The 25,338-nt window shown below is 47.2% G+C and overlaps 2 protein-coding genes across 6 annotated transcripts in view; one reads left to right on the top strand and one right to left on the bottom strand.

Moving 5' to 3' along the window:
• ASB6 (ankyrin repeat and SOCS box containing 6) lies at nucleotides 1-18,082 on the top strand. Of its 2 annotated transcripts, XM_061603951.1 has the most exons (8): nucleotides 61-88; nucleotides 1,369-1,435; nucleotides 8,781-8,979; nucleotides 9,595-9,776; nucleotides 11,030-11,136; nucleotides 12,052-12,160; nucleotides 13,239-13,325; nucleotides 14,813-18,082. In XM_061603951.1, exons 2-8 carry the CDS (start codon nucleotides 1,417-1,419, stop codon nucleotides 15,487-15,489), a joined length of 1,380 nt encoding a protein of 459 aa, XP_061459935.1. In that variant the 5' UTR covers nucleotides 61-88; nucleotides 1,369-1,416; the 3' UTR covers nucleotides 15,490-18,082. The 2 variants fall into 2 exon arrangements, with proteins under 2 accessions (XP_061459934.1, XP_061459935.1); XM_061603950.1 differs by lacking the exon at nucleotides 1,369-1,435 and having other exon boundaries at nucleotides 1-88.
• Nucleotides 18,083-19,557: 1,475 nt separating this feature from the next.
• Nucleotides 19,558-25,338, bottom strand: part of NTMT1 (N-terminal Xaa-Pro-Lys N-methyltransferase 1) — a 217,742-nt gene continuing 211,961 nt past the window's right edge. Inside the window, exons 4-6 of one of the 4 annotated variants that reach the window (XM_061604474.1) lie at nucleotides 24,032-24,253; nucleotides 21,717-21,969; nucleotides 19,577-20,598 (exon numbers count right to left, since the gene is read on the bottom strand). In XM_061604474.1, coding sequence (XP_061460458.1) covers nucleotides 20,342-20,598; nucleotides 21,717-21,969; nucleotides 24,032-24,196 — 675 coding nt within the window. In that variant the 5' untranslated portion in view covers nucleotides 24,197-24,253 and the 3' untranslated portion in view covers nucleotides 19,577-20,341. Of the gene's footprint in view, nucleotides 20,599-21,716; nucleotides 21,970-24,031; nucleotides 24,257-25,338 lie in introns of all 4 variants that reach the window. The other 3 variants (XM_061604473.1, XM_061604472.1, XM_061604475.1) reach the window with 3 other exon arrangements.

Here is a 25,338-nt window from a genome sequence, read left to right as displayed (position 1 = left end):
CTGTAGCTGTTCCTACACATGTTTAAAAGTGCAACTCAGAAACGCTTCATTCTTCCGCTTCCTGCCAGCCAGGAGGAGCCCGATGCAGGTAGGAAATGCTGGTGCCATCGCATGAGAAGAGAATTTATAAGAGGAAGGTTGCTGGGAAAAACATCCTGAAGTGCTGTTTGTTTCTTTTGTTGCTTACAGGAAAATGTTATTGTTTTTTTTAAAAAAACAGCTGCTTAGCAAAGTGGGGAAGAAAGGGAAAATATCTCTCTGGCTGCTCCTCAAATGGTTAAATTGTATGGATAATTTTTAAAAAAATATTTAAATTGCAAAAATGGGGGATTGTTTAAATTGCAAAGCGGGGATTCCAACCTTCAGGGTCCACGGAGATGGGGGGGGTATTACTCTGCTTTTATGTAGCAATACTCAATGCAATTTTAATTCAGAGCGTGCACACGTTATATTTAATGAGTGTACAGTTTGTGTAAACAAATGGTTCAGTTGGACACTGGCACAGCTATTCACATGTAACATTCAGCGAGTGTACTCTATGTGCGTGATGGTTGAGCTGTGCAAATCAACAAGAGTACACTCTTTCATGCAAGCCCTCATGTACTTATGGAGAGGAGACAGCTTCCACCTGTATTCCATGTAACAGCCGAACAATCCTTTTGTGTTTACTGGGAAGTCTGTTCCAGGAAAGTGTGTGCACGATTGACAAAGTAGCATTTTGGGGGCAATTCATAGGCTTCTTTCAACAAACATTTTTCTCAGTGGAAGCCTCCTAACAGCCTTGTAAGGTGGACTCATGTTGTCTTCTGATGCAGTGGTTGGTTTTGGGATTGTGGGGGGCAGAAAGTTTTATATATATAAGCCCTTCCTCCCAGAAGGAGCCCAGGGCGGCAAACAAAAACACTAAAAGCACTCTAAAACATCTTGAAAACAAAACATATGCAAACAAAACAGCTTTAAAAACAGGTTTAAAAATATCTTGACAAGCAATTCCGACGTTCGTGCATGGCCTGAGTTCATTTAGTAGCAATGGATGGGTGTCAATTGCAAATAAATGTTAGGCAGAGCTTGTCAGTTTCAAAGTGTTTGGCTTTCTTTACTGAATGCAAGTACAGTAAATGATCAACTAGATCACTCTCTTGAGCAGAGGTTGGGATCTTCAGCCCCTCCCGATGCTGCTGAACTGCAACTCCCATCAGCCCCAGCAAGTGCAGCCAGTGGCCAGGGACGATGGGAGTTGTAGTTCAACAACCTCTGGAGAGCCAAAGGTTCCCCGCACCTTCTCTAGGGCATCAGAAACTTGTCTGATGCAAGCTAGACATTTTCCAGTGTAAATAACCCTAATTTACCTAATTCAAAATCTTCCAGAAAACCCACATCGCTACTTATTGGGGAAAAGTAGAACACCTGCTCTGAATGCAGAAGCCTTCTCCAGGTAGGACTGGGAATGTCCCCTGCCTAAAACCCTGTAGAGCTGCTGCCAGTCAGTGTAAACACAGTGAGCTGGATGGACCAGTGGGGTGACAGCATAAGGCACTTTCCTCTGTTCCTATTTAATTCTGGTCTTTCTTCAGAACTATGAGGACTAGAATCTCACTTTATTTTTAGGGGAAGAGCCATAGGTCAGTGATAGAGAACATGCTTTGCAGGCAGAAGGTCTCAGGTTCAACCCCCAGTAGCATCTCCAGGTAGAGCTGGGAAAGCTTGTTTGCCTGAAACCTTGGAGAGCTGCTGCCGGTCAGTATAGACAGCACAGAGCTCAATCAAGCACTGGTCCAACTTGGCACAAAGCAGCTTCCTATGTTCCCAGAACAGCACTCTTCCATAATAATGAAATTAAGAAGGGTGATTGGTTAATATAACACTATTCACTAATAGGCAAAAAAACCCTTGCAGTTTAAGAATGTACCTATAGCCAGCAGATATTCTTATCAAACTTTAAAAAGCAGGGACATTAGGCAGCTATAGTGAGTGCACCAGGGGAGCAGGAGACCTGACCTCCTCTCTGAGATATTGCACTGCCCTACAGATCTGTAAAAATGCAAACACCATTTGGGTTGGTCTTTCACAGTCCAATCCACTTCCTGTGTAGCTTGGAAGAATTTGGTAATATGTGCCTCTGAGCATATGGTGAGTGGTGGCCATAGAGCATACCTGGGCTTATTACTGACTTCAATGTAAATTTCTTAAATTAATCAAAAATCAGCCAGGCATCTTTTAAACTTTTAAACTGCAGAAGATGAAGGTCAGAGTATGCGGCAAGGTCAGTAATAGGATTATCTGTGAACATAGCTGATTTTTAATTAATTTCAACAAATTATGAGAACTCGGACAGAAAAAAGTCCAACAGGGGTCTGGGTTTTTTTCTTCTCTCTTTTTACGCTTTGAACTCTCGGTTCTCTCTGACTGTTTTGTGTATCGCCATGAAAACTTAGAGGGTTGTTTAGCAAGAGTTTCTGAGTTCAGGACTATAAGTTTGTAAGGTTTTGTTTTGAGATGAGCTTATGGGAACCATCAGAATGGCATGGGGGTATTTTCAATTTAACATTGTGGAATGTGAAAAATCCATGCTGGCTATAGCATGCAGCCACTCTCATGGCTGTATAATCTATACAGGTATGGTGTTTTATTTATCGTTACCTTACAGCACAGGAGCTAGGGGATTGCACCACAGTCAATGGCTTTTGAGGAGGGATTTGAAGGGAAAAGAGGCAGTTTGCATTGGGGCATAAATATTTGTCACGTCATGTGGGTGGCTGTAATTACAGGGGGTCTCTATGGCCTGCACTTTCCTTTGGCGTGAAGGCGGATAATTTTACTCTGGCAGAGTTGGAGTCAATGCAACTCGCCTCCTGTAATGTGATAGATTAAAAAAGAACAAGAGTTTGCCTGGGTGTCTGGAGCTGAAATGCAGATTTGCCCTGCCCCTGACAAAAGTCTGGGTGGCGTCCCTGATAAGGACAATTTCTCCTTATGTATGCCATGAAATTGCACCCCTTTGCTCTGGATTAATTTGACAGGAATACTATACAAACCCTGCGGGTTCTGTAACAAAGGATCTGGGTTGGAATTCCCATTCTGCCCTTAACAGAAGCCCGAGAGGAAACTGCAACAAAAAATGTTTCAGAGTTTCCTCTCCTTCTAACAGGGGTGCGTTCTCTTCGGCACTCTAGTTAGCCAGCCAGGCCCTTCAGGATTATGCTATTCCATCCCCTGTGACTGTTTTGCAGTTCTCTTTTCTGGCCAGAAACCCAGCCTAACTTGAGTCAAAGAGCAGCAGTTTTGCTCTCCTGACTGGTTTTCTGACATAAGAAAAGACCTGAAGCTGGATCAGGCCTGTCCAGGCCTGTCCAGTGCAACGCCCTTGTTTTCACAGTGGCCACCCAGATGCCCCAGTGGGAAACCCACAAGTGGGACCTGAGTGCACAACAGCAACTCTCCCCACTTGTGGCCTCGCGACTGGTTATTCAGAGGCATACTGACTCCAACAGCGGCTCATGGCTCGTAGCCTTCTCTCCTCTGTGAATGTGCCTAATCCAGGGATTCCCAAGCTGTGGTCCACGAGCCACATCCCAGTGGTCCACAGCATGTGCACATTAAATATTTGTATTGATTTTTAATTGTATTTTAATTGCTTTTTCCGTTTCTTGCATTGCAGTTTAGTGTATTACAATTTGAATTCTGCGGAATGCAAATCGTAATGTTATAATGTATAAGAAAGAAAAAAGCAATTAAAATGCAATTTAAAATCATGCAGCATCGAGCACAGTGCATTACAACTGCTGCAGCAAGTAAAAAGGTTTGGGGATCACTGGCCGAACCCTCTTTGGAAGGCGCTCAAGTTGATGGCCGCCGCTGTTTCTGGAGGGAGCGAATTCCACACTTCAACTGTGCACTGTGGCTTTTGCCTATCTGGAATCTTCTAAGATTCATCATCATCATTTTATTGTATGCCACAAAAAATTGTGCTCAAGGTGGCTTATAACAAGGTAAACAGAAATACATCTCAAAAACAATTGCAAAAAACAGTCTCCTAATAACAAAAAACAATAAAGCAGTAACGTAACAACAAATGTAACAGCAAGCGAAAACAACTTTTCAATATTAGGAAAATAATAAAACAACCGTTAAGAAACAAACAGAGAAGAAGTAGCCGTTAACCACCACCACCCCAAGCCCTTCAGGAAAACCTGTATTTCCTACAAAACTTTATTATTTGGAGGGGGGAGGAGGCTTGTTTTGGAGGTGCTGAGGCAAGGCCTCAAGCGGCAGCATTTTCTGAGCAGGGCTGTGGACTTCTCTCCTTCAACACAGGTGTAGGCTTCCAATGTCACTTTGGGGTGAAAGGAGTAGGGCATGTCTTCTCCCAGGATGCTGGAGCTTCTGTACAGAACTCCTTACCAGATTCAGCTTCATTTGATGTCCCTTCCATTGTGCCTTCCCTTAGACCTTCTCTAGTCCAGACTATTCACAGGGGCTGGGAACCTTCGACTCCCCCAGATGTCCCAGAACTACAACTCCCACCGTTTTCAATCATTGGTCATGCTGGATGGGGCTGACTGGAGCTGGAGTCTGACAGCATCTGGAGAGCTACAGGTCCCACCCGCCCATCCTTGGTATAAACGTACCCAAGCTCTTCTCAACCATTCCTCTCAGGACTTGGGTTTCCAGATGCCTTCACCATCCTGGTCGCACTCCTCTAGATCAGGGGTTCCCAAACTGTGGTCTGCGGACCTCTAGTGGTCCACGAGCTTTGCTGAGGTGGTCTGCGACATGTCCGCCTTATATAGCTCAGAGTGCAGGACGTGGAAGAATGGGCTCAAGTTGCAGGAAGCCAGATTTCGGCTGAACATCAGGAAAAACTTCCTAATGGTTTAGAGCGGTACAACAGTGGAAACCATGACATAGGGAGGTGGTGGGCTCTCCTGCACTGGAGGCATTCAGGAGGCACCTGTCGGCGATGCTCTAAGTTGGGTTCCTGCATTGAGCAGGGGGTTGGACTAGATGGCCTTAGGGGTGCCTTCCAACTCTACTGTTCTAGGATTCATATTGATTTTTAACCGTCTTTTTATTGCTTTTTTTACTTCTTGTGTTGTACATTCTGTGGAATGCAAATTGTAACACAAGAAAATGTGATATAAAAAACTAAAGAAGCAAGAAAAATACAATTTTTAAACAACTGCATGCAGCGTCTAGCACGGCGCATTACAATTGCTACAACAGGCAGAAAAACCTTGACATGTTCCACCGAGATTCTTGGCATTCCGTGGAGAGAAAAAAAATTGGGAACCACTGTCCTAGGACCTGGGGTTCCAGATCCCTTTACCATCCTGCCGATCGCTCTGTAGACACGCTCCAGTCTGTGAACCCCCTGGGAGCATCCTTGGTTGGCCACTTGCGGGCCTTTCTCCCGATCCAGAAGGGCTCCTACAGTAACGTCTGTATATTCTCTTCTGAACTGACAAGGCGACGACAGTTGCAACAGAGAGTTCTGTTCCGGGAGGGGAGGGCTCCCTGTAGCTGTCAGGTTGGATGGCTTGTAGCTTGACCATCAACGTGCATGCCCTTGAAGCAATGGGGGTAGGCTGCCATGTGCCACGTTTGAACCCCCTCCCAAGCCAGGAGCATCATGGGCTACTGATGCTCGACGCCTGGCTGGATTGACCTGCAATTCCATTCTCTGGCTAATGGCCCCCACGAGCTCATAGGGCAGTGGCCCTATCTCCTGTGGGCCCTAGCAGGACATTGAGGGGTTATTATTTATTACGGGGTCTTCAGGATGAAGCCTAGCAAAACCCGCCGCCTCCTTACCTCTTGCTGTAGTCTCGCAAAACACCCCTTCAAATGACTAGCTCTGAGACGCTTTCCACTGGCTCAAGGGGGCCATGTTTACGAGCTGTATGCCATTGACAACTTATTTGCAATCTGGAAAGGGGGCGAGGAAGGAATCTGTTCTCTTCCGGCTTGCAAAATCTGTCATGTCGGCTCACCTGAAGGCGATTCTCACTTGCCCTAGGTGAGTTTTACAAGCTGTGCTGGCTGGAGCTGATGGGGATTGTAGTCCAAAATATATGAAGGGTACTAGGTTGGTCGAGGCCTACTTTATGCTCAGGTCTTGCAGCTCAGCATTGGGTGCAGTGTGTGTGTGTCCAAGCAGAAATGCCACTGGTGCAGCTTCCTGGCTCTAGCTGCACCTGATGACTTTCTGCCTGATGCATCCACACAGTGCTCCTTTCCCACAACAATGGGTATAGTGCATTTACCCCACAGATTTATTACCAGCCATTCTGCACCCAGACCTTTTGGGGGGCTTTAAATCCTGTTCCTTTAGAAAAGGGACCTCTGGGTTGCTCTTCCACAGCCCTCTGAGATGGGGCTCTTTCCAAAGCAGGAACGGGGACCCTTAATCCCACGGGACAAAACTGGCCCTTGAGGCCTCTCCGTCTGGCCCTCGGGACTTTCTCCGCAGCCCTCACCGGCCCTGCGTCATCCACACCCTCTTGCTGGCCTGGATGGAGAGGGGTGTGGTTGGGGTGTAGAAACGTCTTGCGTGGCTGAAAAGAAAGGGTCACCTCTTTTTCTCCGCCCACTCTTGGCACTGGCCCCGCCCACTAATGCCAGGGGGCCTCAGAAGGTTCCCCACGATGGGAGGGCCGAAAAAAGATCCTCCATCCCTGTGCTGAGGAGCTGGCATTGCTCCTCCTTCAGATTCCCCTCTTCACAAAGAATTCACTTTTGTTGTTGTTGTTGTTAATTATAATAATAATAATATAAATTATAATAATAATTAGATCTGTGCTACAATAGGGTATGATTTTCCCATCGCTCTTAGGGATGTTAGCCCACGTGTCAGCCTCCGTGCCTCAGGAAGCATCTAGATGGACTGCAGATGTCCATTCATCCCCAGGAGGGGCTCTAAGAGGCTGGGCAAGAGTTGCATCAGTGCCCCCCCTTGGAGGCTCCACTGGGCAATGCCGTCCCCCATTGCTTAGGGCGTATATGTGGGCCCCTCTCATCCCAGGCTGTGGATGAGCAGCTGATGTTTGGGTGACGTGCAGGCTCTGTGTGAGAGTGAAGAATCCACATCTCATGCCACACTCTGGGTGGATGGAAGAAGGTGCCTCTGGTGTTCGGGCTTTGCACGGGCTTGAAGGACCAGGCTTTTCGTGGAAGCCCTTGGCCTAGATTTGGAAGGGCTCAGAGTAGGTTAAGAGAGCCAGTGTGGTGTAGTGGTTAGAGTGTTGGACTACGACCTGAGAGACCAGGTTTCGAATCCCCACACAGCCATGAAGCTCGCTGGGTGACCTTGGGACAGTCACTGTCTCTCAGCCTCAGAGGATGGCAATGGTAAACCACCTCTGAATACCGCTTACCATGAAAACCCTGTCGGGATTGACTTGAAGGCAGTCCATTCATTTTTTTCAGAGTAGGGTTAGGGAGGAAAAGGGCTTTGAAGATGGCTCTAGATGGGCTACGGAGATCTCTTCTCCCGGAAAGCCCGGCCAACTTTTCATATTTGCCGCCCTGGGCTCCTGCTGGGAGGAAGGGTGGGATATAAAGCAAATAATAAATAAAAAATATTTATGTTCCCTTAGGCTGCAGTTGACATCCCTGCCCCCCCAGAATCCCAAAAAAAGCTCCCATCAGTCAGTGTTTCCCCTGCAGCAGATTGACAGACGGCTTTTTATGCACATCAGCTGCCTCTGCAGGACTTTGGGTGACTTTTAACGGGCTGCCCCCCCCCACAAACGCCACACCTTTTGAAACCCAGAATTGTACCAGCCCTCGTGGTCTTCCTTCTCCCTGATAGACCTGGCGTCCGAAGAGAAAGAACTTCCCAGTAGGAACGGACTGAGAGGCCAACAGAGCCTGTGTCTACCAACTGGTAGACGTACCCTCCAAGAACTGAGGTCTGCGTTTTGTTCAGCCCCCCCCCCCCCCGGTTTATTTGCATCCTCCGGGAAGAGCCGTCGTTCAGGTGCAGAACACCTGTTTTGCACACGGAAGGTCCCAGGTTCAGACCTCAGGGGTATCTCCAGATAGGGCTGGGAAAGAACGCTGTCCTGGAACGATGGAGGGCGGCTGCCAGTCAGTGTCGACAATATTGAGCTAGATCAGATTTTTTATATTTAAAAATATAAATTACAAGAAGCGATTAAAATATAAATTTTAAAAAATCATACTGCATTTAGCACAGCACCTTACAATGACTACAGCAGGCAGGAGGGGGAAATTCAGTCGTCCTCCAAGACCCTCAGTGATTTTCAAGTGTCTGTGGAGAGCGGGGGGGGGAGTTGGATAAAGCAGCATCCTGTGCTCCTACTTTAAATCAGAATGACTGAAATCTTTTTTATTATTATCTATTGTTGCTACTGCTGCTCATTATTTTAGAGTATTTGTATCCCTCTCTTTAGCCACTAAGATTCCCCGTGCAGCTTTAATGCATCCAGCGTTAAAAAAAAGTCAGTTCCTGCCTGCAAGCATAACAGTCTAAAAAGGCATGACGCAAAAGGAAAAGCAGACAAGGAGGGAAGAGGGGAAGCAAACAGTTGAAACGCTGTTAACCTACCCAAATTGTTAACTTGCACTGTGGGTTTTGGAAGGGATATGTTAACCTATAAATAAATGTAGATTATGTTTTATATGTTTTTGCTTTGTACGTCGCTCAGAGTGGCTGGGTAACCAGCCAGATGGGCGACTAATACATCAAATAAATAAAAATAAATAAATAAAATGATGCTGATTGATTTTTTTTTTAAAAAATGTTAATTTTTCTTTAGGTAGGCCAGGAAGGGAACTAGTGTCTGGCTCTGTGACCAGAAGCCATTTCTGGATTATCTGCAACCTGGAGGAATCAAGAATAATAATGCCCTTTCTCCACGGCTTCCGCCGGATCATCTTTGAGTACCAGCCGTTGGTTGACGAGATCTTGGGATGTTTGGGCTTGCAGGATCCTGAACGGCAGGAAACGCTGGAGAGGTAACCAGCTTTAAAGATAAGGAAATTGGGAATCTATATGATCCCTTGCACCCTTTTTTTAAACCACCAGATTACTTAATGTAAATTACTGGCATCTCCAGGTAGAGTTGGGAGAGGCAACTGCCCAACATCTGAAATCTTGGAGAGCTGCTGCCGGTCACTGTAGACAATACTGAGCTAGGTGGAGCAAGGATCTGACTCCATATAAGGCACCTTTCTATGTTCCCTTGTGGCATGTTGTTAACACAACAATATTGCAAAACACAGTTAAAATATTCTAAAACACAGCTGAACAACATTCTTTCATCAGTGATCTTTGGGGCTACATTCACACCATACATTTATTCCACTTTAAACTGGCATGATTTCCCCCAAAGAATCCTGGGAAGTGTAGTTTGTGAAGGGTGCTGAAAGTTATTAGGAGACCCCTGTTCTCCTCACAGAGCTACAATTCCCAGAGTGGTTTAAACAGTCAGTCCCTCTTCCCAGAGAACTGTAAGAGGAAAGTCTTCAAAAGGTGCCAAAAAGATGGCAGATTTTTTTTAAAAAAATAAAACGGAACGTCGGCCCTGACATTGGGCCTCCTGCAGTCATTTTTCATCTTCTTATCTCAAGTCCCAGCGATGTGGTTGAAGATGACAGCAGACTTCTGGCCCTTCATGATCTTCTGGAGAGAGAGGGCCATTCACCCTTTTACCAGGAAGGCGTGAGCTATGCGTTGCTGAAAGTGGCCGAACTGGGCCTGGTCCATGCTGCCGAAACCCTCCTGCACGGTGGAGCAGACGTCTTCTTTGAAGGTGGGAGTGTGGGATAGGTAACACTTCCCGCATAGGTTTGGATACTCATTATTGCATGGTTGGTTGGTTGGTTGGTTTAATGATGATAGAAATTTTGGGGGTGAATTTTTACGAAGGCTGTAAATTTTATTTTTCCTTTCCTTTTATTTTTTTAAACTAGGGTTGGGAACAGTTCTTGCTTTTGTTAAAATATGCATCTTTTTCTGGATGCAAATGACCACATGGTCCTCTCCCACTTCCTTTTTGTTGGTGCTGTAATGTTGGTCTTCTGTCAGTAGGTGACACTGTGGTGCCATTTTTATTCAGTATCAAAGACAAAAAGAGGGCAATTCTGCCTGGCTTTCATAAACTGCTTTGAGACCCAGATGAGATGAAAAAAATATGATTTATCTGAATTAAATCAATTAGTTTGTTTGATTTAAATAAATATTTAATCAATATTTGTTTAAGTAAACAAGAACTTATTCATTGCAACCCTGTGTCCATTAGGCTGCCCCCCTGCAAGCCACAGGGCCAAGCTAATATTTGCCCTACCAGCTGCCCCTAGGCATCAACCCCTCCATCACTGGGTTCCTCCTTCTGGTTTTCCAAACCCCGCCCTTATCTCATAGGCTCCTCCCCGAGTCTCAGTGTTCCGAGACCCTGATGACCTGCGTTAGGTGTCGCAGGTATATGATGTCACACAATGATTCCTTTTATAGGCTGTCTCCGTAGCAACATGGCCGCTTCCCGACGAGGCTGGCTGGACAGTGTGTGGGGGGGCTCTGACTGCTAGGTGGCTATGGGGAGGAAGTGGGTGGGGGGATGTTTTCTGGCATGCTGGCTCCCCTATTACGGGGCAAATGCAAATAGTGGTAAGCCTCTCTCTCTCCTCTGATCTGTCCTGACACCAGCCTTGCAGTGCAGGGAAATGGCTCCCCCTAGGAATCCGACTAGGAGAGCCAGTGTGGTGTAGTGGTTAGAGTGTCAGACGAGGACCTGGGAGAGACCAGGGTTCAAATCCCCCACTCAGTTACATGAAGCCCACTGGGCACGACCTTAGGCTAAGTTGCTCTCTCTCTCTCTCTCTCTCACTCACCCTATCCTACCTCACAGGGTTGTTGTGAGGAGAACCATGCATACCACCTTGAGCCCCTTGGAGAAAAACTGGGATATAAATGTAATTAATAAATGGTGTCAAATGTGGGGAAAGGTATAGAGGCTTAAATAAGTCGCTTTTCACCTCTTTCCCCCCCCCCCTTTCTTTTTGAAAGATCCCGTCACTTACTACACGGCTTTGCATATCGCAGTGCTCCGGAACCAGCCAGACATGGTTGAGCTCCTGGTGCAGCGGGGAGCGGATATTAATCGAAGAGACCGGGTAGGATTATTATTAATAACAACAATAATTTGATTTATTACCAGCCCTTCACCCTACAGTCCCAGGGCAGGTTGCAACCATTTACAACAAAACATTTTTAAAAAATACTTTAAAATACTTTCCTCTTTCAACAAGCCTTTTGAGACCTATCCCAGTCTGCATCTGTGTCAGAATTGTTTAATATGTTTTTTAATAATGTTTTTAACCCTTTTTAAGGTTGTTTTTTAAATTGTTTTTAATGCTGTTTTGTATTAATGTATTTTAAGATCTGTTTTTATGAAGTTTTAAAGTGTTTTAGTGCTTTGTTTGCTGCCCTGGGCTCCTGCTGGGAGGAAGGGCGGGATACAAATTAATTAATTAATCAATTAATTAATTAATTAAATAATCAAACAAATTAGAATCACTAGAATGGGGGGGTGCCCTAAAATTATATATACCTCTCAAGTATCAAAGGCCAAAGTAAAGAGGTGTGTTGTCAGCATGCAACGAAAACTGCAGAGTGAAGGTGCCAGACTCACCTTCAGGGGGAGGGGGTGGGAAGGCTGAGAACATCCTTGTTAGGGTGGGGTTGCAGAAGGGAATGCAGCCCTTGGGTTGAAAAACATTCCCAAGACAAAAACAAAAATAAACATTGTGGAGGACCAGTGTGGCGTAGCGTTTATAAAGGGTCAGACTGGGAACCTGGCAGACCAGGGTTCGAATCCCCGCTTGGCCATGAAGCTCACTGGGTGACCTTGAGGGCCAGTCGCTGTCTCTCGGGCTAACCTACCTTGCAGGGTTGTTGTGAGGATAAAATCGGGAAGGGGAGAACCGTGTTCATACGCCGCCTTGAGCTCCTTCGAGGAGAGCTGGGATATAAATGTAAATAATAACTTTCTAACAATAATAGATGGTTTCCGTCCCTTTTCCCCTTAGATTCACGAAAGCAGCCCTCTAGACCTAGCTAGCGAAGAGCCGGAACGCCTCCCTTGCCTGCAGCGCCTTTTGGAGCTCGGAGCTGACATCAACGCAGCCGATAAACATGGTCAGGCTCAGCCTTCTTCCCTGTCCCCTCCCACCCCGATTGATTGATTGATTGATTGATTGCCCGCCCTTCACCCAGAGGTGCCAGGGAGGGTTACAACAAGCACACAACACAGTGTTAACAACAATTGAAAACTAAGGTGGGTCCTAAAAATATAAGTCGTAGGCAGCTGTGTTATTAGGTTATTAGGATAAATGCCCACTATCGTTATGCCAGGTGGTGCATTTTACAAAGTGCAAAATATTTATTTATTATTAAATTAAAATATACCGAGCGAAGCCGTTGGTCCATCTACCTCAGTATTGTCTGCACTGACTGGCAGCAGCGGCTCTCTAAGGCAGGGGACATTCCCAGCCCTACCTGGAGATGACTTTGGGGACTGAACTCGCAACCTTCTGCATGCAGAGCAGCTGCTCTGCCGCTGAGCTACGTTATCCACGGTCCAGTTTTTTGTGATGTGAGCCTGTAGGCCAGGGGTGGTGAACCTGTGGGCCTCCTGATGTTGAGCCAGCTCCAGCCAGCATGCCCCGCAAATGCTCATTGCTATTTACAAGAGGCAGCGATGGCCACCAACTGGAATGGCTTCTGAAGAGGATTAGGCAAATTCTTGGAGAGTAAGGCTATCAGTGGCTACCAGCTGTGATGCTCTGCCTCCACTGTCAAAGGCCTCTGAATGCCGGTTGCTGGAAACCATGGGGGGGGGTTGCTCTCGCACTCAGATCCTGCTTGCAGCATTCCCATTGGGGCCTCTGGCTGGCTGCCGTGGGAACAGGAGGCTGGACTAGATGGGCCGCCGTGGCTGATGTAGCGGGGCTTTTCTTTGCCACAATAGCTGCGAATGGAACCTCCACGCCCAGAGGTACTCTGCCTCTGAATACCAGATGCTGGGAATCACGAACAAGGGGAGAGTGCTCTTGCGCTCAGGTCCTGCTTGGGGGCTTCCCACAATGGGCATCTGGTTGGCCAGTGTGAGAACAGGAGGCTGGACTAGATGGCCGCCCCCTTTGGCCAGTTCTAGCTGCAGGGCACTCCTCGCGTTCTAACAGTCTGTTCTGGCTCATTTTCTCTCTCCCTGCAGGAAAGACAGCTTTACTCCACGCTCTGGCCAGCAGCGACGGGGTCCAGATCCACAATACGGAAAACATCCGCCTTTTGTTGGAAGGAGGTGAGACACCCCCCTCCCCCATAGTCCTCTGTGCTGAAGCCTCCTTTCCCAAGGGTCAGAATCCCGTGCAAGGTCTCGGGACAGGGATGTGAACCAGGGTCAACCCGTGGCACGCTGTCAGCATGATGCAGGCCCTAAAATGACTGCCCTGGGTTTTTTTGTGGGCAGCTGGGCTCTTTTCTGGAGTTGAGCACTGCAAGGATGCGGTGTCTCAAGAGGAACAGCCTCTTATCCTTCATGTGCCCGGCAAGGCCCCCTGCGTTCCACAGGAGAGTCTCTCCTTGGAATGTCTAAACCAGGTGCCGGGGAACCTTGGCCAGCTTTGTTTTGATTTTGGTAATATTTCTGTGCCACTTTCATTAAATCTCAAAAGCGGTTTATACCCACATCGCAGATATTGGAACGGAAAGGGGATAGCACCAGTGTTTCTGGAAACCCTGAGCAAACAAATGCGTTTTTACTGAAGCGCCTCCAAAATAACGGAAGGGGGGTGGGCTGTCCCGAGGGTTGGTGCCACCATATACAAGGGCCATTTCTGTGAGGTTGCCAGATGACAGAGAACTACAACTCCCTTCAGCCTCACCAAGCAGGGCCAATGGGCAGGGATGATGGGAGTTGTAGTTCGGCAACATCTAGAGGCCCCAAGGTTCCCCCACACCTTGTTGGACTACACCTCCCATCAACCCCAGCCAGCTTGGCCAATGGCCAAAGATGTTGGGGTGATAGTCCAACAACATTTAGTGGGCCAGAGTTGAAGAACAGTGTCCTAAACTATCAGAAACTCACTCCGCAACAACCAAGCAGGGATTTCAATGTGGTGGAACAACACCCCTGTTGGGAGACGGCAGTGCCCGCTAGCTGTACTTTCCTGAAACAATATTTGTTTTGACAAGCTTTTCCAACTTGATTTTAAAAAAACAAGAAAACTTCTTTTTTCCAGATCGCTGCCATGGGGTATTTATTTGCATAGTTTTAAAAGCAATCTTTTGTTGTTTTTGTATTGTTTTTAAACCTGTTTGTTTTTATTGTACGATTGCAAAATCATCTTGTAACTTACGGGCCTCATCTGCACTGTACGTTTCAAACACTATGATACTGCAATAAACAGTCATGGCTGCTTCCCCCAAGGAATCCTGGGTACTGTAGTATGTTAAGGGTGCTAAGAATTGTTGGGAGACACACACACACCTCACTCCCCTCACAGAGCTACAATCCCCAGAGTTCCCTGGGAAGAGGGACTGGTTGTTAAACCGCTCTAGGAATGGTAGCTCAGTGACAAGCCTCCTCTCAGCACCCTGAACAAACTACAGTTCCCAGGATTCTTTAGGGGAAGAAGCCATGGCTGTTTAAAGTGGCATGGTAATGCTTTAAATATATGATGTGGATGTGGCCTTATGTAAAGTTCTTTATGCAAGTCATAAATTGAGGAGGGTACATCTTGAAAAACCAATAAACCAGGTGTTTTTTGTTTCTCTCCCTCCTTTCAGGAGCCAATGTCAAGGCCACAACGAAAGATGGCGATTCGGTCTTCACTTTCATCATCTTCCTCCTCGGAGAGACGGTGGGAGGCGACGAGGAAGAGGCCAGGATGATCAATCGCTTCTGCTTCCAGGTGACGCGGCTGCTGATGGCCCATGGGGCCAACCCCAGCGAGTGCCCGTCCTACGAGTCCCTCACCCACCTCTGCCTGAAGAGCTTCCGGCTCCACTTCCCCCTCCTGCGTTTCATCCTGGAGTCGGGGGCGGCCTACAATTGCTCCCTCCATGGCCCTTCCTGTTGGTCGGGCTTCGACATCATCTTTGAGCGGCTGTGCTCCCACCTGAGCGAGTCCGAGGACGACAGCTTCTCCGTTGACCTCCTGCAGAAGGCCGAGGCGGCGCTGGAGATGATGGCGTCAAGCGCGCAGACCTTGCGGCTGCCGAGCAACTTTGAGATCGACCTGAGCACCTGCCGCTTCCACAGGGAGAAGATCCGGGCCCTCTTCAGCGCCTTGAAGCAGCGGGAGCACTCCCCACCCAGTCTGAAGCACCTCTGCCGGGTCTACCTGCGGCAGCGTCTCAGGCCCTGGCCGGTAGAGGTGAAGGTCAAGGCTCTGCCCCTGCCGGACAGGTTAAAAAGGTATCTCCTCATTGACCAGAGCACTTCCGGGGAAGAGGTCATCTGAGCTGGAGTGGACCAAGACGAGTCGTGCCGCTCTCTCCAGGCTTTCTCATCGTCCAGACCAACTAACTGTAGAGGTGGGCACTGGTTCAGTCTTGGCAGAGTTCACAGAACGATCACCTGTGGTGTTTCCGCGTCATTCCCTCATCGGCGCTCACGCTGGCCTTTTGCCTCACTTCTTACCACTTTTGATGGCTCAGAATCGGCAGCTAAGCCACTGATGATTTGGAAGGGGGGGGAGCCTTTTTTTTTTTTCGAGCTGCACCTCGACCAAAAGGAATTCAGCTCAGCATCCACAGAAGGCTGGAGACCTCCCTCCCTCTAGACCAATCTCCCTAGCAACTCCTTAGCCACCCATTCCAAGCTTCTGGCTTCTGGGAGAGAGAGAATGAGATCTGCTCCTCGAGGCCATTAAAAAAACAACACGTGTCTGCACCATTGTAATTTGTGTTTTAAAGACAAAAGACCGATTAGGAGCAAAGGGGCGGTGTTAACGCTCTGCAGCAACATACTGTGCCAAGGTGGGTGCCACAACTGCAAACACATGTTGGTGTGTGAGATTGTGCCTTGCTTTCCAGATTTGGCGCTTCTCCCTTTTTTTAAAAAAAAAAAGAGAGAAGATGCTAGTCCTGATGAGGTTGCATAAATGCTTAAGAGGAACTTCCCTCTGGGTAAAGCCACACAGGGATACTGCCTCCCTCTCCTGTACCCCCACACATTGTAGAGGTTCAGTTTTATCTGCTTCTTGCCAAACTCAATTTAATCTTAAAATCGAAAGAGAATAAATGCATGTGGCTCGCCTATGCTAGTCCCGAGTCACCAGCAGCGCCCAGTGGCCCAACCAAATGACTATTGTGGTGTATTTTTAAATGCAGTATGATGGCGGTGGTTGTAAGCAGCCTGTAACACTGGCAGGGCCACCCTGTCAATCATCTGCCATCATGCTGATGGATGGGCAATCCTGTCCACCTGTTAAATGTTTGGCCCAGGGGATGGGGGAAGGGGTTTGCCTGACCAGCACATCCCCTGCAGGCGAAAAAGTCTCCCAGCAGGACTGGCTCCCGCACACACACCCTTGCCGGCATCACCCAGACACAGCAGCTGGTTAACAGGTGGGTCATGATTTGGGGAACAAGGCCACGCATGCCAAATTGGACCCTTCTGGTGTGCTAAGACTGGCCTGTGGCCCAAAGGCTCCCCCCCTCGATAGAAGTGGCGATGGTGATGAGCACACCACCAATTGGGGGGGGGTGCCATTATACTAAGCACAAATAATCATGATTTGAGGCGTGTGTTGATGGCCAAAGTTTCCCCACCTACATCCTCTGAAAAGGTTGAACTGACCAGATGGTGCCTACACAGAGACTAACAACTGTTTCCAGGGCAATGGTTTTTAGGGGTGGGAGGAAGCCCCTACCCTCTCCATGTACTATAACCCTGATTTTGATTTCCCACCCAACCCAACAACTTAAGAATTAAAAGAGAGAGAAGTTGAACAATACCTTGTGCATCTCAGCAGTTTAGATCTTAACTGCGTGGGTGGGTCAGTGATGGGGGCTCTCTAGGGCCAGGGGTTCCCAAACCGCGGCCCGTGAGCTTCACCCAGGTGGCTGAACGCCCGCCCGTTAGATATTCATATTTTTAAAGTGCATCTGTATTGCTTCTTTGATCTCTTACATTGCATTTTGCAGATTTACAGGTTGCGCTCCACAGAATTCAAAATGCAATACAAATTGAAGAAGCAATACAGATACAATTAAGCCTCATACAACATCTACCACAGCATGTCAAAATCTGCTCACGGCCAGAGTTCGATTCCAACGGAAGGAGGGAGTCGAATCTCCGGTAAAAGGGGTCGAGGTCCACTCAGCCTTCCATCCATCCGTGGTCAGTAAAATGAGTACCCAGCATATGCTGGGGGGTAAAGAAAGGCCGGGGAAGGAACTGGCAATCCCACCCCATATATACGGTCTGCCTAGTAAACGTCGCAAGACGTCACCCTAAGAGTCGGAAACGACTCGCACTACAAGTGCGGGGACACCTTTACCTTTTTAAATAGCTGTCCAGGGTTTCATGCAGGAATTCTTTTCCTGCCTTAACTGGAGATGCTCCTGGGGACTGAGGCCGGGAACTTCTGCATGCAAAGAAGATCCTCCACCACTGGGCTATGCCCCTCCCCAAAATAAAGATCCTAATCCTCATGCCTGTGAAAAGAATTCAGTAAATAGAAGCCATCTTGCTCAGTCCTGTAGCAGCTCTCTGGCATTTCGGGCAGGTGTTTCTTCCGTAGCCCTGCCTGGTTTCAGTTCTTGCAGCCTGAGGATTTGGAGAGGCCACTTAGGGCAGTGAGGTCAACTCTATGCCCTCCTGACCCCTGCCCATCACGGCTGGTAAAATCTTCGAGGAAGGCATGCATCCAGGGAGTGGTCAATGCCACATTATGAAAGGGACTTTTGAAATTGGACTCGTGGGGGTGACATGGATCTTAAGAACATAAGAAGAGCCTGCTGGATCAGGCCAGTGGCCCATCTAGTCCAGCATCCTGTTCTCACAGTGGCCTACCAGGTGCCTGGGGGAAGCCCGCAAGCAGGACCCGAGTGCAAGAACACTCTCCCCTCCTGAGGCTTCCGGCAACTGGTTTTCAGAAGCATGCTGCCTCTGACTAGGGTGGCAGAGCACAGCCATCATGGCTAGTAGCCATTGATAGCCCTGTCCTCCATGAATTTGTCTAATCTTCTTTTAAAGCCGTCCAAGCTGGTGGCCATTACTGCATCTTGTGGGAGCAAATTCCATAGTTTAACTATGCGCTGAGTAAAGAAGTACTTCCTTTTGTCTGTCCTGAATCTTCCAACATTCAGCTTCTTTGAATGTCCACGAGTTCTAGTATTATGAGAGAAGGAGAAGAACTTTTCTCTATCCACTTTCTCAATGCCATGCATAATTTTATACACTTCTATCATGTCTCCTCTGACCCGCCTTTTCTCTAAACTAAAAAGCCCCAAATGCTGCAACCTTTCCTCGTAAGGGAGTCACTCCATCCCCTTGATCATTCTGGTTGCCCTCTTCTGAACCTTTTCCAACTCTATAATATCCTTTTTGAGATGAGGCGACCAGAACTGTACACAGTATTCCAAATGCGGCCGCACCATAGATTTATACAACGGCATTATGATATCGGCTGTTTTATTTTCAATACCTTTCCTAATTATCGCTAGCATGGAATTTGCCTTTTTCACAGCTGCCGCACACTGGGTCGACATTTTCATAGTGCTGCCCACTACAACCCCGAGGTCTCTCTCCTGGTCGGTCACCGCCAGTTCAGACCCCATGAGCGTATATGTGAAATTCAGATTTTTTGCTCCAATATGCATAATTTTACACTTGTTTATATTGAATTGCATTTGCCATTTTTCTGCCCATTCACTCAGTTTGGAGAGGTCTTTTTGGAGCTCTTCGCAATCCCTTTTTGTTTTAACAACCCTGAACAATTTAGTGTCGTCAGCAAACTTGGCCACTTCACTGCTCACTCCTAATTCTAGGTCATTAATTAACAAGTTGAAAAGTACAGGTCCCAATACCGATCCTTGAGGGACTCCACTTTCTACAGCCCTCCATTGGGAGAACTGTCCGTTTATTCCTACTCTCTGCTTTCTGCTTCTTAACCAATTTCTTATCCACAAGAGGACCTCTCCTCTTATTCCATGACTGCTAAGCTTCCTCAGAAGCCTTTGGTGAGGTACCTTGTCAAACGCTTTTTGAAAGTCTAAGTACACTATGTCCACTGGATCACCTCTATCTATATGCTTGTTGACACTCTCAAAGAATTCTAATAGGTTACTGAGACAGGACTTTCCTTTGCAGAAGCCATGCTGGCTCTGCTTCAGCAAGGCTTGTTCTTCTATGTGCTTAGTTAATCTAGCTTTAATAATACTTTCTACCAGTTTTCCAGGGACAGAAGTTAAGCTAACTGGCCTGTAATTTCCGGGATCCCCTCTGGATCCCTTTTTGAAGATTGGCGTTACATTTGCCACTTTCCAGTCCTCAGGCACGGAGGAGGACCTGAGGGACAAGTTACATATTTTAGTTAGCAGATCAGCAATTTCACATTTGAGTTCTTTGAGAACTCTCGGGTGGATGCCATCCAGGCCCGGTGATTTGTCAGTTTTTATATTGTCCATTAAGCTTAGAACTTCCTCTCTCGTTACCACTATTTGTCTCAGTTCCTCAGAATCCCTTCCTGCAAATGTTAGTTCAGGTTCAGGGATCTGCCCTATATCTTCCACCCATCTTTTGTGCTGGGTCTTGAATCCTCAACCCTTCCTCCATCTTTTTAAGCTTTTAATAATAATAATAATAGAAACTTTGCTTACAGGGCTGCTGGCAAACAAATTGGCATGTATGAGCACATATGCACCCTCCATGCAAATCTGCATCCTGGCTCATGCCCAGAGAATCTTTCAAGTACCTAGCAATACCCCCTTGCAAGCAAAGCACAGGGAAAGGGGTTTGCACTCCCCCCCCCTCAAAAAATCTCCTACCTCCCCCTCCACTCTATAAAACAATTCAAACAAAAAACTGCAACCGTACAAAGTTCTATTTGGTGGGGGGTGGGGTTTTCTCTTCAGACAAAGAACCAGATGATGCTCGGAAGACAAGAGAATTTACTTTTTCCTCCATTCGAAGTTAGTACCGGCAACAACAGTCACATCCCTGCCCACCCTCCCCACCACACACACCCGATTTTTGGACCGTCTCCCAGGGTGGTTTGTCTCCAGCACTCCGTCAAAGAGTCAGGGCTCCTCGCTCAGACCTCTGGGGAGGCCACCCCCACCGCGACTTGGAAGAGGGGGACGGATTCATCTCATGGCTAAAGTATAGACGTGGTAGATTTCATCGGGGAAGTTCTCTTGCTTTTCCTGGGCCAACAGGCTGAGCCCAGCACGGCGGATGATCTTGCAGACAACGTCAAGGTCCCGGCAGACGCTGCTGTCGACGTCATCCATAATGACACCTTCTTGGGCCATGTTGTCCTTAATGACGATGATCCCGTTGGGCTGCAAGCCGAGCTGGCATCTCTTGAGGAAGTTGGAGAGGTGGTCGTCCGTCAGGTGTCCTGTTTTGGAGTAAAGCGGCGAGGGGGATCGGGTGGGAAACCAAGAGACATAGGAAACATTTTTTATTTTATTTTTGTCGTTATGTGCCTTCGAGTCGATTACGACTTATGGCAACCCTATGAATCGGCAATATAAACCTCCCTGTTCACATCTTGTAAGTTCAGGTCTGTGGCTTCCTTGATGGAATTGATCCATCTCTTGTTTGGCCTTCCTCTTTTTCTACTCTCTTCTGTTTTTCCCAGCATTATTGTCTTTTCTAGTGAATCATGTCTTCTCATTATGTATACAAAGTATGATAACCTCAGCTGCATCATTTTAGCTTCTAGTGATAGTTCTGGTTTGATTTGTTCTAACACCCAATTATTTGTCTTTTTTGCAGTCCATGGTATGCGCAAAGCTCTCCTCCAGCACCACATTTCAAATGAGTTGGTTTTTCTCTTACCTGCTTTTTTCACTGTCCAACTTTCACATCCATACATAGAGATCGGGAATACCATGGTCTGAATGATCCTGAGTTTAGTGTTCAGTGATACATCTTTGCATTTGAGGACCTTTATTAGTTCTCTCATAGTGGCCCTCCCCAGTCCTAGCCGCCTTCTGATTTCTTGACTATTGTCTCCATTTTAGTTAATGACTGTGCCAAGGTATTGATAATCCTTGACAGGTTTTAATGAATTTAAATCCCGCCCTTCCTCCCAAAGGATCCCACTCGTCAACAATGAAACACAATTAACAGCTTCTAAAAACAGTTTAAAACAACCTTCTAAAAAACCAGTTGAACAACTTTAAAAAAAAAAAAAGCTACCTGCTGGATCAGATCAAACTATTAAAAAAAACTGCAATGAAGTTTTGCCTTTTTTGGGGTGGGTGGAGGTTGTCTGTTAATAATAGAACACAAAGACATTCTTCACTGTTTTTTAAGAATTTGGTGTGTGTGTTTTTAAAAGCCCTCATGGATCAGATCAATATATATATATATATAAAGTTTTGCAACAGACATCTAACAACTGAGTTCCGTCATCTGTGCTGAATCACAAGCAAATACAGAATATATTTCTATAGAAATGGCTTAAATAAATCCAGTCCCTTTTGCAGATGGGTTGAGGGAGATTCTCACCTATTACCCACTGGATCCAGATGACGTCGTAAGCGCTGGGCTCGGGACTGAAGTCTTGCAAGCCGCAGCAGAAGTAGTTCCTGACGCGCCTGCCCTCCTCTCCAAGGTAGCTCCTGGCCTTATTCAAGAAATCCTCTGTCACGTCTACCATGTCCACGGCTTTGAAGAGGGGCAACAGAAGCCTCTTGGTGATCCGGCCAATGCCCGCCCCGCAGTCCAAAGCGCGGGAGGTCCCTGTCCGGTTGGGTCCGTCCTGAACAGAAACGGTCAATGAGGGCTAGAACCTTGGGAAAACCCTCAACGTTTTCACCAAAGGGGTTGTCTCCAATGCTGAACCTACTCAGCGTAGTCCCACTGAAATGAACGCAACCAACTTAGCTCCACTAATCTCGCTGGGTCTACTCAGAGTAAAACTTAGTTGGGTAGTACCCTTAAATATTTTCTCTCATTTATTTATGCCCCCACCCGCAGTTCATTAATATATGCATAATATAATAATATATGTCTTTGTACATGAAGTTAGGATCCAATCAAGGTACAATTTTATCTCTTTTTTTTACTATTTCGCGCACCAACAGATGACATCATCTGCTATTCACCACTGTCTGTCTTACACCTCCTTTTCCATATTTTGAGCACAGGAAGTTGCCTTATACTAATCCACACTGAGGGTCCTTGTAAACTGCTGTAAACCACCCAGAGAGCTTCGGCTATGGGGTGGTATATAAATGTAATAAATAAATAAATGTAATAAATAAATCAGTCTTGTCTACACTGAGCGGCAGCAGCACTCCAGGCCTTCAGATGGGTATTCCCACCTATTGAAACAGGGACCTTTTGCATGCCAGGTGGGTGCTCTGCCACTGACTGAAGACCCTTCAAATAACATAAGATTCCAGTCCTCATGGTTCTGAATAAAGGACCGCTGCCTGCTACCAAGTCAGAGTGTAGGTTCATCTAGCTCAGCACTGTCAACAATGACTGCCAGCAGAGGTCCAGGGTTTCAGGCAGGGGCCTCTCCCAGCCCTAGTGGGAGATCGAACCTGGGATATTTTGTGTGCAAAGCTAGCGCTCTACCAACTGCACCACGGCCCGTCCCTTGACCCAGCAACGCTGCAAACCCTTGCGAGTAAATCTCGCAGGATTACACCCAATGCTAGCCTTATTCAGAGTAGACCCATTCAACCTGAAGGGCGTGACTAACTCAGGTGCATTCATCTCAATGGGTCTGCTCCAAGTAGGACTTAGCTGGACACAACCCATGGATTTCCACAGGGATGGACAACTAAGGCTGCACGCAGAGGCCTGGAGCCAGATCCCTCTTTCTCCATGAAGTCAGGCTTCACGTTGAGATTACGTTTCCTTGCAGCTTACACAAAGTTCTTGAGTGCCGCCGATAAGAACATCAGAAGAGCCTGGCTGCTGGATATGGCCAAAGGGGGCCCATCTAGTCCAGCCTCCTGTTCTCACAGTGGACAACCAGATGCCCATTATGGGAGGCCAGTAAGCAGGCTCTGAGCACAGGGACACTCTCCCTTCCTGAGGTTTCCAGTGACTGGTAATCAGATAGACTGCCTCCAAGTATGGAGGTTCCATTCTCAGCTATAAAATCTGCTGGATATGGCCAAAGGGGGCCCATCTAGTCCAGCCTCCTGTTTTCACAGCGGCCAACCAGTTGCCCCAGTGCAAATGGAGACTGATGTGATGAGACGCCCCCTCCCTTTACTAAGGTGGAGAACTTCTGTGGCACTCCAGATGTTGGTGGACTCCCAACTCTCATCCATCCTAGCCAGCGCAGCCAACGGCCAAGGGTGGTGGGTGCTGGGGCGCCAACAACATCTGAGAGGACCACACGAGCCACCAAGACCCCTTTCCCTTTAAACATTTATCCCTCCCCCACTCAACTCTATACCAGCCTTCACCCAACAAGCGCCCTCCAATGGCTACTAGCCACAACGGCAATGATCTTCCTCCACGGTGGGAGGCCGTTTACTTCCAAATGCCAGTTGCTGACGTCCACAGAGAGGGGAGGCTGGCTGTGGCGCTCAGGTCCTGGTTTGGGGCTTCCCATAATGGGCATCTGGTTGGCCAATGTAAGAACAAGACGCTGCACCAGACGCCCCCTTTGGCCTGATCCATCTGCAGGAGTCGTCTGATGCTCTCCAAACGTCTCCGACTTCAACTCCCATCGGACCCAGCACAGCAGGGCCGTACGGCGCTGAGGCCAGCGGGAGCCGCGGTCCGAAACATCTGGAAGGCCCCGGGTCAACAAAGCCTGCTCCTGTTTGACCAAGATAAGAGAGAGACTTGCTTACCCGCAAAAAACGGAGCAAAAACTTTTTGGAGCTGCTGATGTCGATGCTGGAGATGTGCCCGTAGCCGCCCAACATCCCGTCCACCGTGGCGGGGATCTCCTTCCAATATTTCTCAGCCTTGGAGTAGAATCCCAGCTCATCCTCCACAACGTTGCTTGTCATCATTGCTGCTTCTTGTTGGGCAAAACCCAATGGGGCTCACCAGGTTGTCACCGTCACCTTCTTCTTCAACGGAGAAGACGACAGTGTGAGAGAGAAAAGGAGGGAGGACCCTAGCTCAGTGGTTAGAGCACCTGCCTTGCACATAGAACATCCCAGGTTCAATCCCCAGCAGCATCTCCAGGTATTGCTGGGAGACTCCCTGCCTGACCCTAGATAGGTGCTGACAGCCAGTGTAGGCAATATTGAGCTATATGGACAGGCTGGATACGAACTGAATAATGAATAAATATGTCCCTATATCCCTGAAGCACACATATACAACCTGGTCAACTACAAGATCAGTGCAATGTCGTTTATTTATTGCATTTTTAATTAATTAATTAAATTAAAACACATATTACATAATCATTTGCACTTTTAAGCGGTGTACACAAGAACAAGCCACACACATCCCACCTCTCATCCAAGGAGCTCAAGTTGGCGTACAAGGAGCACCTTCCCCATTTTTATCTTCACAACCGCCCTGTGAGGTAGGTTAGGCTGACAAATATTTATTTATTAAATGTCTATCCAACCTGTCCTCCCAAAGGAGCCCCGGGCGGCAAACGCTAAATTAAATTAAAAATCTTATCCAACTAAGTTTCACTGAAAGTAATGGATCCAAGCTAGCCATGCCCATTATTTCTAATAGGTCTGCTCTGAGTAGGAGGCTAATATATCATACAACCCCAAATTAAAATTAAATTAAAAACATATTTAAACACAACTAAAAACAATTAAATACAAACATTTAAAACATTTTTTTAAAGTTGCCAAATTGTATAGGTAGGCCTGAAATGGAAAAGTTTTCAACAGCTATCTGAAAAGAGTATAGTGATTGTGCCTGCCTAACATCAATAGTGTATCCAAACATCCAAAGAGTAGGTGCTGCCACACTAAATGATCTATGTCCCACAAGCGCAGAATTAACACTGTGCGGCACTTGTGGAAGCACAAGTTCCACAGGTCAGAGTGATCGAATTGACACAAAGGAAGACAATCCCTTAGTGACTAGCTCAACAATTTGCAAAGCGATGTGGACCTGTGGATAACTGAACTTAAAGCTGAATTTTTTTTTTAACAACGGAAAGGTTTATGGTGATTAG

This window comes from Rhineura floridana, chromosome 20 (genome assembly GCF_030035675.1).
Source record: "Rhineura floridana isolate rRhiFlo1 chromosome 20, rRhiFlo1.hap2, whole genome shotgun sequence".
In the NCBI taxonomy this organism is placed as follows: domain Eukaryota; kingdom Metazoa; phylum Chordata; class Lepidosauria; order Squamata; family Rhineuridae; genus Rhineura; species Rhineura floridana.
The sequence above is the reverse complement of the archived record's forward strand: the minus strand, read 5'-3'. Positions and strand labels throughout refer to the sequence as shown.